The sequence below is a fragment of the Grammomys surdaster genome, unplaced genomic scaffold (assembly GCF_004785775.1).
Source record: "Grammomys surdaster isolate TR1022 unplaced genomic scaffold, NIH_TR_1.0 63, whole genome shotgun sequence".
Lineage (NCBI taxonomy): Eukaryota > Metazoa > Chordata > Mammalia > Rodentia > Muridae > Grammomys > Grammomys surdaster.
Genome location: NW_021604565.1, coordinates 222,214 through 236,934, shown reverse-complemented (window position 1 = coordinate 236,934; position 14,721 = coordinate 222,214). Strand labels below are relative to the sequence as shown.

Here is a 14,721-nt window from a genome sequence, read left to right as displayed (position 1 = left end):
GCATGCGTACACACACACACCATACATATACAAGAAATCTGCAACAGCCAGAAATTCTCCAAGATATTTCTGTCACCAATCAATTGCACTGGTTTACAATCAGGCCACCATGTCTGTATTTTTCATATGGGTTTTTGGGATTGAACTAGAGTCTTTGTACTTGAGTGGCAAGCACTTTCTGTTTTAAAACAAAGACCATCCTTACAAGCTTGTCAGTTATAATGGTGGCAGAAAACTTTGGCATTACTAATGTTTGTGGGGAAAGTGGAAATAATGTCCAGAAGCACCAGCTTGTTGTATCAAAAGGCACCATTTATTTATTTATTTATTTACTTATTTATTTATTTATTTTATTTATTCATCCATTCATTTAATTTTGTAATCAGAGAACACACAGATGAAAGGAAGGTGGTACTAACACATAAGCACTAAATCCAGAGGCCAATTCAAATAAATGTGTCAGTGTTTTGTCCCTGGCTACTCTTAGCTTACATTTGAGACAAAACACTCAATTAAAGTCATTTAAAATTCATGACTGTAAATGGAGGAGAAATCTAACAGTTTTAAATAAATGCACAATAGACAAGAAGAAGAGATAAAGCCTTTTTATTGGTTCGTGTAAAATGAAGAGAACAGAAAGAGAACAAATCACTTAGTTGCAATTATGAAACATTCCACAAAAAAGGTGGCTTTAAGCACAAATGCACATTTAAAGATTAAAGTAGGCAAGCTTATGGATTATTTGCATTAAGCATCAAGGATTAAAATGAATGCTTTTTATGGATTCAATTGATTAAATTCACAGGTATACTGTTTTAGCATTGAAATAACTCTAAAAATGATCGATTTACTGGGTGCTGCTACATAGGGGTCAGGTCCTTATTGAGGACTCTTTGCTGGGACTCAAAATGAGGCTCTGACTGTTCTGCCCTTTAGGGGCTGGGGTGGACGGTGGTTGCTCAGAATTGGAACTGCAGGCTCTCCCTCTGCACTTGACAGAAGACCACGAAGCTGGGCCAGCTGTGGGGGTAGACATTAAAAAGATGAAAAGATGTTAAAGTTCCAGAAAACACTTTGTTTCCACTGAAGTTAACGCACTGTTGCATAGAAAACCACCAGGGACAGAGGTAGTTTTCTTAGTGGGAGAGTGGGAGGCCTTGCTCATTTTCCTGTCTCTGCACCAGGTACTTTGTCTAAATGAGGGATACTTAGCTCTGTCAGAACTCCGGCTTTCTCATGTCAGCTCAGTTCCCTTAATTCAACATAGCATCTCCTTCTTGGGATGGTTGTAAGATTCAATGTGTTAATCCATGCGAAGGGCCTGTACTAGTGCTCCCTGAAAAGTGGCTCTGCTTAACACACATCAGTTAACAACAGGTCATAATGTTGTGAGACACAACAGGAAAGTAGCTGCTTCACCAACTAGCCCCAGTATCTGTTAGGAACTATGAAGGTACTTTGTTAGATATTTAGAGACCTTAGCTGAGAAAAACCAAAACTATTCTGTCACCGTGTAGTTAGGCCACCCAAGAGATATGGTGGAAGTTCTAAGGAGTGTTCACTGTTTCAGACATTCTCTGCTACCTAACATGTTTTGTCTTTTCTTCATAGAGAACAGCAGGAATTCAAAATCTCATACATTTGTTTTATGTATACAGTAAAAAGTTATTGCATAGACTTTTATTATTATTATTTATTATTACTATTATTTTAAACTCAGAGATCTTTAAGAAACAAATCCGATTCGATTGATACCTGCTCTGGGCTTAGACTGATGCTATCCTTGAGGATCACCCAGGTCACACTTTCATGAAGAGGAGGGTGAGTCAGAGAGCCAAAGTAGGTCCAGTAATCCAGAGATGAAGGAAGGAGACTGGATGGGTCAAAATTTGTGAATGGCGCTCGTTTTCCCTGAAAACAAAAGCAGTAAATATGATGGTGTAGAATTTATATGCCCTCATATATGTTATCTAGACATTTTAGCTGCATTAAATTGATTTTTCTACTATACTTGTTTCATGACTGAGATGTTTATATATATTAGCAATGCAAATGACAGAAAAATACTGTATGAATGTTTTGGACATTAATCTTCTCTTGTTTGGTGGATGGAAAGTAAAGGCTAAAACTTTTCTGTAATTCATATTTATCAATAGACACTTAACTTTCAATAGGAAACATTTTAATTTGTTTAGAAATGATTCTGTGTCTTGTTCTAGAGGCAAACACATTCACCAATTAGGCTATGTTTTACTCTTACTTATTCCCATGAATTTTCCTGATTGGTTTGTACTTATACATGGAAAATGAAGTTTTATTTGTATGTTATTTTTTATATGACCAGTTCTACCCAGCTTTTGTATTAATTTCATTTTTATTTGACTCTTTTGAATTTTTTCAAGTAAATGCATTTAACATACCATCTGCACATAGAGATTTTTGTCTTTGCTTTCCCAGTACTTAGCTTACTATTTTGTTTTTGTTGAATGCTTAAAATTCTAATCATAATGTTAATTGTGACTGTGGTATAAACTGCACTGTCCTTCTTGATTGCCAATAGAACAGCTTCAGTTGGAGAAGCTGATGGTATGAATTTTTCTCTTTTATTGGCTAATATAGCACATCTACTAAAAGATGTTCTAACACTACACCATCTACATGCTTCTAGAACTCTACTTCAAAAATATGAAAAGTATCAATATACTGTTGCAAATGATTGGCTTTAATTTTCAGAGTTATTTCAGCGATTTTACTAGAAAAGCCTATGCTGCAAATTTCCTTTTTCAATCTTCTTCACCCGGTTTATGTACCACGTTTCTGTCTGTCTCCTCACCTGGGCAACTGTTTAGTTGATATTACATGATTGCGCCTTCTTCTTCTTCTTCTTTTTTTGTAACGTATTAGTTTTTGCATGCTTACCTGTGTGTGGATTTGATTGCATGTGTGTATATGTACTCATTCATATGAGCATGCAGGCATATGTGCAGGTGTGTGAGTATGCATGTAAAGACCTGAGGTTGGTGGCTGGACTCTTTGATTGCTCTTTGTAGTATTTTGTATTTATTTGTCATTTTCTTTCTTGTGTTTATTTCCTGCATTTATCCCCACTACTTCCTTCTACTTTTATTTTTATATATTTTTGATATTCTGGAGTAGTGTTTTAAAATATTCCATTTCTCACTTTATAATATATATAAATATGTATAACGCAAAGTTTATTATTTTATGAACTCAGCACAAAATAAACTTATTTTACATAAAGTTAGAATAGCTTTCCACATTGTGAAAGAAAATGACAAATTACCTTGACCTTTGGTCTAGGATTCAGTGTTAAAACAGTGATGCTAAGGATGGGCGTTTCAGAAAATCCTTTCAGGGTTCTGAGTTTAGTACAGAATCACAGTTCTCAAATAGGTGTCTTCCTGCCCATATTTTTGCATTACTAAAGAAATCAACATTTTTTTTCTCATGGAACAGAAAGCTTTAACTAGAGTGTGATCAGTCTTTTACAGATCTAAAAATGATTGAGTAATGTGCTTTGCTGAAAGGAACAAGCTTCATGTAAACAAGGCAAAGCCAACTCTTGCCTCAGGTTCCTTGGTGCAAGCAACAGTTCTGTGGTACCTTGTGGTTGGTAGTTCTACACGTCTTGATGCCTTCTGTTCCTAACAGGCAACTGAATGTTTCCTGTATCTCTGTGCGTTGTTCTCAGAATTAAATTAGCTTTCTTAGCTTATTTACCTTAGTTTTAACTGAGTTTAGGGCATCAAGTACTTTCTGTAGGTTTGAGTTGGCTGGACCAACCTGAAGAATAAAAGGAAAAAGAAAGAAAGTATGAGATAGAGATTGTGATTTAGAAAATACTCTTTAGTTAAAATTTAATTTTTCAATTAACATCAGTAACTGAAGAGAGGAAGATGGGATTTTGTTCTGCTCCAAAAGAGGATTTTTTGAGGTATGTACCTTTATGGGATCTTGTACTCTGTAAATTTCTCATCAGGTATAAAAAAATGTAGTAAGCTGAAAACATGGCTAAATTTAATGGTGAATGAGAAGATGAAAGTTACATAAGAAAAACTCTACAAGGTTATCAAAACTATGATAAAAAACTACATCTTCACTTTTACCTGTTGTTAGTTATACCTAACTCATTTTTGTCATATTCTAAATAAATGTTTAACAAAAGTCACCTCTAAATACTGTAATCCCAAAAGGCATGTAGTCACCCAGGCTCATCCAGTTGGATGATGACTTTTATTAGAGCATCTTTTCAATTATAATATAAATTTTAATGATAAATTTCAGGACATCTACCATTTTAAAAATCAAGAGACAGAGTTTTTCAAATACCCATAGCTCACCTTCATCAAAACTCCAATGATTGCCAGCCCATCAGCCTTTGAGATGGCTTCAGCAGCACTGGAGTACTTTGCAGAATTCCAGTGAACTAAGTGAAGCTGGAAGAGGCAACATGTAAATAATTTGTTATGTGTACTGATGCAAAGGAAAAGATGCACTATGAGTTGCATGCAAATGTGTTATGTTTGAAGATATATCTTGGCACAGGTAGATATAATTCACATGAACAGTAATCAGGTGAGTAACTAACTTTAGGATAAAAGGTGAAATCATTTTCTCTCACATGAGATAACTTTGTAAGAAGCTCTTTGGAAACTTCGGCATATCAATGTCCTTCCCTGGATCCTCTCAGTCAAATTCTGCAACCAAAACTCTTGGTGGAATTTTAGGCTTGTCCATCAGTGTTTACCTGAATGTGTTCCCAGTATTGTTTTGTTATCTCCATGTGCGTGTCTAACAGAAGTCTGAAGAGTCATATGGCCAAAGAAAGGCTCAGCTTCTCATGCTACATCTGTCATTTTCTCCTCTTAGAAAGGAACACTATATACCTAAGTGCTTAATCAAAAAGTGCCACAGGTATTATAAATCTGATAATGTACACATTTATCAGCCTCCATGCTTAGCAGAGTATACCTTCTAATTTGTTCATACCTTGGGTTTTTTGTATTAGCTGCTGATTTCCTGGGATTTCCTTCTTCTGTCTCTACTGAACTCAAATGCCATGCCTCAAATAAATTGATTACCCAATATAAAGTGACCGCATAACTCAAATCTATTCTTTTCACACTATTTATCTGATCCCTTCTTTCTCTCTAGACCTTGTCTTTTATTCTTCTCTTCCCTCTCTTCTTTTAAAATCATTTCTTTCTTCTACAAAATACAGATTCTGACTCAACTCCTCTAAAAGTAAATATTTACTATATTATAAAGACTCAATAAGTAGTTGTTGAATAAAAAAGAGAGCAATTAGAACACTCCTTTTAATAGAGACCACACTCCAGTCCTAATTAAAGTGTTTTTTCATTGTCAACTACTCTCTCACTTGGTGACAATTCTATGTGAACACCCACACTGCCATTTGGTACTATTTACTCAATCCCTGGCATTGATTCACATGCTTTCCCTTCTGCAGAAGTGATGGTTTGAAGCATTTATGATGTAGAAGCTGGCCTAAGTGCCTTGTGAGTATTCTCTCAGTAAATGTACAAGGGCATTAATGCTATAGTACCCAATTCTATAAATTAGAAGAGTTATACTGCCGATAAGTGGCTCAAATTTGACTCCATGAAGGTCAAGGGAGGAGCCTGCACCTGTCACTCATTATCTGCACTACCTCTTGAACCTTCTGTGTAGCCCACACTGGTTTTTGAGATGGACAGTAAATAACACATTGAACTTTGTGACTAAATATTTCTTATCATTGATTTAGATTATTTTTTAATCCACTTCGTTGCGTAAATATAATCTCTGATTTGGATTCCATGAATACTCACAGGTGTTCTTCCTAAAACATAATATTTAGGCTTTCATTCCACTTTAGTCCAACTGCAGTTTTGCAGAGGGGAAACTAGGAAAGAGTTTTAATAGACTTCTGCAACACTGAAAGGCATTGTCTAACCTTAAAAAAATACAACAAAACAAGTTGTATCTGTATTTAATCCACCAGCATCTAATTTTATCACAATAAACTGCGTATATTTTATAACCTGTTCTATTAAAAATCTCTCTTACATAGTTACTTCCATTGGTACTTCAGATACAACCATAATGTATTAATTGAAACATTTTTAATAAAAATAGAAACAACAAAACTTACAGTGGAATATAATAAGCAGATATTATAATTTTTCATCAAAAATACTAGTTAAACAAATTCTGATATTCAAGTTTAAACAAATTGAAGTACTAAGAAGTTATTTTTGAAAGAGGCGGAATTAAATCTTCTGACTTGGAGACTAATGATATATAAGTGTAAAAATAAAGCTTCAAAGTCATATATTACTTTTAATAAATTAAAACTAAAAAAGCCATTGTGTCTATATGTAATCCTAGTTATGCACACACATTATACATTCATACAAATCAGTGAATATTTTATCATTTTATCTCCACCAAAGGTGAAACTTTTTAGTTTGATGTACATGTGTTTAGTTTTTCAAAAGATATGTACATGTACATATTCCTCCTTTGCAACTGTTAAAGCCCAGCTCTGTGATTAAAGTTCAGAATTTTCTACAATGTCATGCCAGTGTTCTTGCCTGTACACATACATGCTACTGGTAAATTTGGGAAGTTAAGCAAATAGAGCTAGGTGGCATTTCCAATATGGTGTGCTGTGTTTGATTTAGTGGATTTAGGCATCCATATAAAGACCACTGTGGTCTCCCCTTTCAAGCATTCTGATAGTAGCTTTTGTAATATTGGAGATGTTTCTCAGGCACTCTCATGAACTATCTCTCATTATATCACACTACCTCTCCAGAATATTTGGTTCCATCCACGGTGTGCTCAGAGCCATGGTCGTTTGAGTTGCCCCAGTGAAAATGGAACTGGGTGAGCCGATAGCTATCAGCAAGAGGGCCACCTTTCAGAACTGGAAGGAAAGAGAGTTACTATCAGCCAGGTGACCTCTAGTTCATCTTTAATATAAACCAGTGCTACACTGTGTTGCGTGAGATGGAAGCAATGTGTGCCAACGTTATGTTTTCATTGACTTTCCTCACTCCATGTCTCTGACCATGACACTCTTGTTTATAGTGCGTTGCTGATTATGGCATCAATAATACAGCTCATGATATATATACAAATTCGAGGAAAGGATCCACAATGTCACCTATTTATGTTACCAAAATGGCATATTTCAAAAGGAGTAAGTTATATGATCACAGGGCTTTCCTTGGATCTCCATTAATTTTTAAGTTTATTCATTCATTAAACTGTGCTACATGGATAGTATGTATCAGAGCTTATAGCAATTTCTACTAATTAAAAATGTTCCACCACACTTTTTTTTTTATATATAATTAGTAAACATATAACAATGTAGCTTGAAAATTTTGTCAAGAGCTTCTTGGCCAGGGATGAAGAGAGACTGCATATCAGGCAAGACTACTTTAAAATTTTTTTGTCTGAATGACAGTCCAGCCTGGGGAGTCTGTGCAATCATTTTATTACTTAAACAATCACAACACTAGACCTAACTTAGTGTTAACAATGGGCAGACCTCTAAGGTACCTACCATTTAAAATTAGAAATTTGGAGGAAAGTACAGCAAGCATTGCATTTTACATCACTGAGACTCTTAGAGAATAAACATTTAACAGCTTCTTCACTGATGACCATGTGGCAAGGAGCATGCCAGTGTCTAGCGTATGAGGGGAATGCGCATCACCTGTCTCATCATTGCACTTGTCTACTCACTCTGGTTACAATATTTGCTCTTTTGGTTTCATGCTCACATTGTTTGCTTACTATACTCTTTTGAAGAAATGTTACTTATTCAGATAAAGCACAAAGATTCTGGAATTGTCAGAATAGGTCAAACAGTGTATTAATAAGGATTGAGAGAAAACAGAGCTGGGAACTCTGCAAGCCATCTTCCAAGAGGACACAACGCCTCCCAGATGTTACAATGTTGAGATACACAAATACATGTGTAAAATATGGGGTATGCTGCACTGATTCTGAAGCCGTTCTGGCTCTTTTGCCTATGCTTGGGACTTTTTTCCTCCTATTTGCTTGCTTTGTCCAACCTTGATATGAGGGCAGTTGCCCTGTCCTATTGTATCCTGTTTCGTTGTTTCTTAGACACCTGCTCTTTTCTGAAGGGAAATGGAGAGGGAGTGGATCTGAGGGAGACCGGAGGTGGAGAAGAACTGGGAGGAGTAGAGGGAGGGGAAACTATTAAGGATGTATTATATAAAAGCAAAATATATTTTCAATAAAAAGTAAATTCACTTAGTAGATTCCAAGGAACCAAGTATTATAATTGTCTTTGGGCTCACCAGATTGGTTGCTACTGTCATCAAAAATTACATGGAAAGAATGTCCCACGTTAACAATTTCTTTCGCAGTTGCAGGATTATAGGAGATGCTGACTGGTTTCAGAGAGGAGTCATGTTTGGCTTCACTGGTTTTAATATCAATAGGAGACTGGTTGTTTCCATTGGCAATGGGATACAGCTTGCTCCATTGGTCAGGACCTACATGAACAAACACATCCATACAACCACAGTTTTACAGCATGCTTCATGTCAAGTATCAGGACTTAGTTCAACTAACTGTTTGCTTATTATATTATGGTTTATTCAATTCTTTTAAATGGCATTCAATATTTCAAGATATATCTTTTGTTACTATGTGAATAGACAGTATATTTGGCAGTATCAACAATATAGGCCTAATCATTCTTGCTACATGATCATAGTTAGAAATAGTATGTACATACCAAATACATTTCATGCCCTAAGATTAACTACTAAAAATACATACAAGGATATTATAATTATTTGAAAATGACTCTAATCATTAACCTGGGGCTGTAACATAATGTTAAATAATTAATACATCCTCTCTTAGAAAAGAAAATAAACTACTATTTTGAGGTACTCTTACCATTTTTGCTATCATATCCCCAGTCTGAACTTGCCATATTCTCCTATTAAGTTTTTGATTCCTGTAAAGAGAAATGGTATGTGGAATGAGCAACTGCACTTGCACCTGCAGTCACACCACGGGTTTTTATAGAAGCTTGTCTTCCTGTAATAGTTCACTGTTCCATCAACTCTGCTTATCAGGAAGTATATCTATAAAATAAAATGGTATTATAAAATGTCTATTGGGGTAAGTCACCTCGAATTGCTTTATGTTATTGTAATATAAAAACGAAATATCAAAATCATAGATATTATTAAACTAGCCTTGTTCTCCTATGCTTGTTGAAGACTTGACTGAGGCTTATCAAATTTCCTAGAGTAAAATACCAAGCAGTATTAGCAACAGTAATTTAATGATGAAATGAATTGGCATGATTGGGCTGAACTGAATGAATATCATGTTGTTAATTTATAATCAGGTAATAGAAACAGTAATTATTTGTAAGATAATGTTATTCATAATGATACATTTTATAGATGACTTCCGAAGAACTTGCCAGTATGACATTTTCTTCCAGTGTAAACTCTCAGGACAACAATAGCCAATAATACCCAGTCAGGCTAGAAATAGTTCTTTTATTCTGAGAAATAATGAAATTGATAAAAGGAGAAGATTATAATAAAATCAAATTTGAATATAGTGGAATATTTTCCACCTAGAATAAACAATGTCCTCTTTATCATTCTCTGCATTTATGTAGCACTTTCATATCACTTTATTTTACTGTCACACATAAAAGTCCTACAAAGTAAGAATTATCATTTCATGGCTGAGGCAAGTTGAAGGAATTCATCACAACTAGCAAGACATCAACAGATTGAAATCAAGAGTAAACAGTCTGCTCTTCCTCCATTGCCACACTGCAGCATGATTTTACTGTGAACAATTTCTTATTAATAGAAGTTTAGTGTGCTTGAAAGTTCCTACTATTATCAATTAGGCAATTCTCCAGGAAAAAATATAATTCTGCATTGCTATTCTAAAGATTGCAGAGTCAAGATCTCAGCCTCTAGCTCAGTTGCCTACCTCACTATACTATCACACATGTCATGTGTCACTGTGGGTGACGCATGGGCTCATGGGCACATATTCTCTAATTTTGCTTCTGCATCCACAATGTTCGTAAATTCCGTCCAGTGATCACTAAGGTGAAAACTCTCCTTGCTCACTTATGAACCATTGAGTGGTGAGAAGTTGTACAATGCTTTCCAGGGAGGCAAAGGAAGCTGACCAGGATGTGTCAGAATTGGGGCAAGCCTTTCTTTTCAAAAGTCTCCAAATAACATTCTTTGGAAGTAACACCAGAACCATAAGCTTCCCAAATAACAAGTGCCATTCTCTCCTTCACTGCAGAGCTGATTTGCTACAACCCATGAAGGGATATGTGTTAAGAAACATTTTTATCCAGGCCTGATAGTTATGCTGTTGCTCCTTAATGGTGATGACTGTGTCCTGCCTCATGAGCAAAGTGGACTGCAATTCATGAATAGCTAGAACACGAGGAGGCCACAGTGCCCGTCCTATAATACCAGGAGGCACAGCTTGCAAGGAAGCTTATTTTTCTTTAAATTTTATTATTTTTTTTAATTTGATGGACACCAACATACGACATGATACTTTACAGTACATGTGCTTTATGAAACATGTAAATCCGGCTAATGATCATATTACCTACAGTTGTTTCTGACTTAAATGTCCTCTCTTCATTTTAAGAACACAATCTATCACCATTAACCACAGTTACCTTGCTCTATAATTCCTATCTATGTGTAATGAACATTTTTTGTCATCGCTTTAATCATTAAATTGAACTATATTAATCAATGTATTTGTAAAAGAACCAGATTCTTGCATTATTGCATGATGATTCAGTGTAGGAATGACTTAATTTGTATATGGCATGGTAATTCATTTAAAGTTTTAGGGACAAAACTTCTATGACTCCTACCTTTATTTTACTATATACTCAGGTAATATTCAAGTATTCTTACAAGGAAAGAATCAAAGAAAGAGACAGAGAGAGTTGTAAAATTTTACAAGGGTTCAACCCTAACACTATTTCCACTTAACCTTTATCATTATTTTCTTCTCATAAACTGAGTCTCTCACTTTTATGTCTAAGCTAAAGGCAAGATGTTTAATTTTTCATCTATTGGACTTTGATCCATAGATCTCCTCCACTATAGCCACCAAGAGTTATAACACTTGCATTGCCTTTGAAGAAGATGTTCAAAGTATATAGCCTTTGCTCTTCTTGACAGTTTATTTTCTGAAACCATCAATGGATATATGGAAAAAAAGCTTTTTGCATTTCCTTTTAGACTGTTTTTATGGAAACCATATGCTCCTGAATCTTGATTATAAATCAACTGAGTTTATGGAACAAAACTTGTACTGTTTAGAAAAGCAAAGCAGAATTACAAGAATAATTTTCTTAAAGAGTTGCCTAATTGATAAGTAAGAACTTTTGGGCTGGAGATATGGCTCAGTGGTTAGACTGCTATTTCAGAGGTCCTGAGTTCAATTTCCAGGAACCACATGGCTTATAACCATCTGTACTGGGATCTGGTGCACTCTTCTGGTGTGCTTGAATACAATGAGAGTGTACTCACATATGTAAAATAAATGAATCCTTAAAAAAATAGAACTTTCAAGAGTGCTAAAATTTTCCCGTTAATTAAAAATACTTCACTATATATTCCTGCTGCAAGGTATCAGTGCAGGCTAGAAAGGAATATTGTTTATTGAATGCTTTCAGTATTTTAGGGCCTTTAAAATAATGATCTCATTTAATCTTTATAGATGAGAACCTAGGATGAGTATCAACTCTTGTTTTTGTTTACTCTTTAGTGCTAATGATTGAACTATCAACTCATTTGAAGTAAGTAAGCTTTTTTGCCAAATTACAATCTTCTGCCTTCTTTTTCTTCTCTTGCTTTTAATTTTAGGATAAGGCTCAATAAGTTGTCCAGGATATTTTCAAATCATTGTGTAACACAGTCAGGCCTTGAACTTGTTGCCTTCTTCTTAGCTACCTGAGTAGCTGCAATGACAGGCCTGTTCCATGAAGTCTTGATCATTCAAGAAGCAGGGCAAGCATTTGAATTAGTCTCTATTTATGCCCACAGCCCAGGTCTATTTTGTATTTTTCTTCCTTCTATACCAAGCAATTATTATTAACATTATTATTATTGTTTTTTTCGAGACAGGGTTTCTCTGTGTAGCTCTGGCTATCCTGGAACTCACTCTGCAGACCAGGCTGGCACAATTATTTTTTAATTGCAAATTTAAACTTAATTTTCATTGCAGTTTATTTAGCTTTACAGTCTGTGGTTTACTTTTAAAACATAATAAAAACTAGAGTTTTTTTTTTAAAAACTAAAATAGAAGTAAAAGTTCTATTTTAGAGAGCTAAAAATAGAATTAAAAATTTTAAAAATCACCTTAGTATCATTTGAAAGTGTGTAATATACAAGTCTAGGATCTCTTTAAACATTGAAAGATATAAATTTTTAAAAAATGTTTTCAGATATTAAAACATAATTTTCTTAAATTAATTAGTGTAAATTAACTCATAGTTTAATTCTGCTGTGAAGGTTGAATTCAGTCATTATTTTAAAAGACTTAACAGAGTGAAATCATTCAACAAATAATGTTATGACATATGAATTTAAAGCAAATGTCATATGCCTGGCTATGGCAGTAATCTGTCAAATGTCATTGGAAAGAAAACTGCACATCTCAAAAGACCCCTAAGTCCAGAAGATAATTGCTTTTCTAAAGAGTATAGAATTCTACAAGGTTGCACTGCTTTCTTGGGATTCAAATTATACTTGATCATTATATGCTACTATAACAAAATAATTTTTTAAAAAAAGAGCCTGATATGGATATCTCCTCAGAGGCCTTCAAGAGTCAGACATATTCAGAGGCAGATGCTCACAACTAGCCATTGAACTGATCATGGGGTTCTCAATAGAGGAGTTAGAGTGAAGACTGAAGGAGCTGAAAGGATTTACGGCACCATGAGGAGAGCAACAATACCAACCAACAACAGCTCCCAGGGTCTAAACCACCAGCCTGGGAGCACTTGGGGGGGGATCCAGGGCTTCAGCTGAATATGTAAAAGTGGAGGGCCCAGCTGGGCATAGGTGGAAGAAGAGAACCTTGACCTCATGAAGGCTGGATGCCCCAGGGGGTGGGAATTTTGAGGGTGGGGAGGTGGGGGGGGTAGATAGAGGTTACATCCACAGAGAAGAAGGAGGAGGGGCGAGGGGATTGGGGGTTCCGAGGGGGTGGTGGGGGATGGGGTAAGGGGACAACATAGGAAATGTAAATAAATCATCCAATAAAAAAAAAGTAACAAAAAAAAATCAACAAAGTTTACTCAGGCTTGAGGTTCTGGAGGTTTCAGTGTAAGACAGACTGTCTCATTGCATTTGATCTGATGAGACATGTTATAGTTAGAATGTAAGGTAAGCAAATGTCTCACTTAAGAGCCAGGAAGCAAAGGAACAGAGCTCCAGTGTTTTCCCCCTATCCTCTTCATGTTTGCCTCCAGCAATGCATCGCTAGGTCAAACTGTAAGGATTCACCCTACCTCTCAATAAGTGCCATATTGAGTATCAAACTTGATACCTGACTTTTGGGATATTCAGTATCCAAGCTACCAGAAATGGGTTATCCCAAATGGTGCGTACATTGACAAACTCAACAGCTATTGCCTCAGCACTACTTCCTGAACTTCTTATCCTTCCTGAAATGGTATTTTTGGTGGTGTTATGGCAAGATTGGCCCTGTTTTGAGTGAAGAATCAAGCCAGAAAATATAGTAATACTTGCCAGAACATTTTTTTTTTAAATTTTTTTATTGGATGTTTTATTTACATTTCATATGTTGTCCCCTTACCCCATCCCCCACCCACCCAGGAACCCCCAATCCCCTCACACCTCCTCCTTCTTCTTTGTGGATGTAACCTCTATCTACCCCCCCACTCCCACCTCCCCACCCTCAAAACTCCCACCCCCTGGGGCGTCCAGCCTTCATGAGGTCAAGGATCTCATCTTCCACCTGTGCCCAGCAGGGCCCTCCACTCTTATATATTCAGCTAAGGCCCTGGATCCCTCCATAAGTGCTCCCAGGCTGGTGGTTTAGACCCTGGGAGCTGTGGTTGGTTGGTATTGTTGCTCTCCTCATGGGGCCACAAATCCTTTCAGCTCCTTCAGTCTTCACTCTAACTCCTCCATTGAGAACCCCATGATCACTTCAATGGCTAGTTGTGAGCATCTGCCTCTGAATATGTCAGACTCTTGAAGACCTCTGAGGAGACATCCATATCAGGCTCTTATCAGCATGTACTTCCTGACTTCCACATCAGCATCTACCTTTGGTGACTGCACATGGGATGGATACTCAGGTGGAAAGGTCTTCAGACGGCCCCCTCCTTCAGTTTCTGTCCCTCACTTTGTCTCCATATTTGCTCCCTTGAGTATTTTGTTGCTCCTTCTAAGAAGGACCAAATCACCCCCACTTGGTATTCCTTCTTTATGAGCTTCATGTGGCCTTTGAGTTGCATCTAGGGCATTTCAAGGTTCTGGGCTAATATCCAATAATCAGTGAGTGAATACCATGTGTGTTCTTTTGTGATTGGCTTACCTCACTCAGGATGATAATTTCTAGTTCCATCCATTTACCTAGGAACCTCTC

General features: G+C 36.2%; 1 protein-coding gene across 1 annotated transcript in view; it reads right to left on the bottom strand.

Moving 5' to 3' along the window:
• Window positions 1–589: 589 nt before the first annotated feature.
• The window catches only part of LOC114620469 (carbonic anhydrase 1), a 39,908-nt gene continuing 25,776 nt past the window's right edge, over window positions 590–14,721 (bottom strand). The window contains exons 2-8 of the mRNA XM_028766541.1: window positions 8,974–9,034; window positions 8,364–8,561; window positions 6,834–6,952; window positions 4,362–4,457; window positions 3,742–3,804; window positions 1,756–1,911; window positions 590–1,020 (exon numbers count right to left, since the gene is read on the bottom strand). Coding sequence (XP_028622374.1) covers window positions 904–1,020; window positions 1,756–1,911; window positions 3,742–3,804; window positions 4,362–4,457; window positions 6,834–6,952; window positions 8,364–8,561; window positions 8,974–9,010 — 786 coding nt within the window. The 5' untranslated portion in view covers window positions 9,011–9,034 and the 3' untranslated portion in view covers window positions 590–903. The remainder of the gene's footprint in view (window positions 1,021–1,755; window positions 1,912–3,741; window positions 3,805–4,361; window positions 4,458–6,833; window positions 6,953–8,363; window positions 8,562–8,973; window positions 9,035–14,721) is intronic.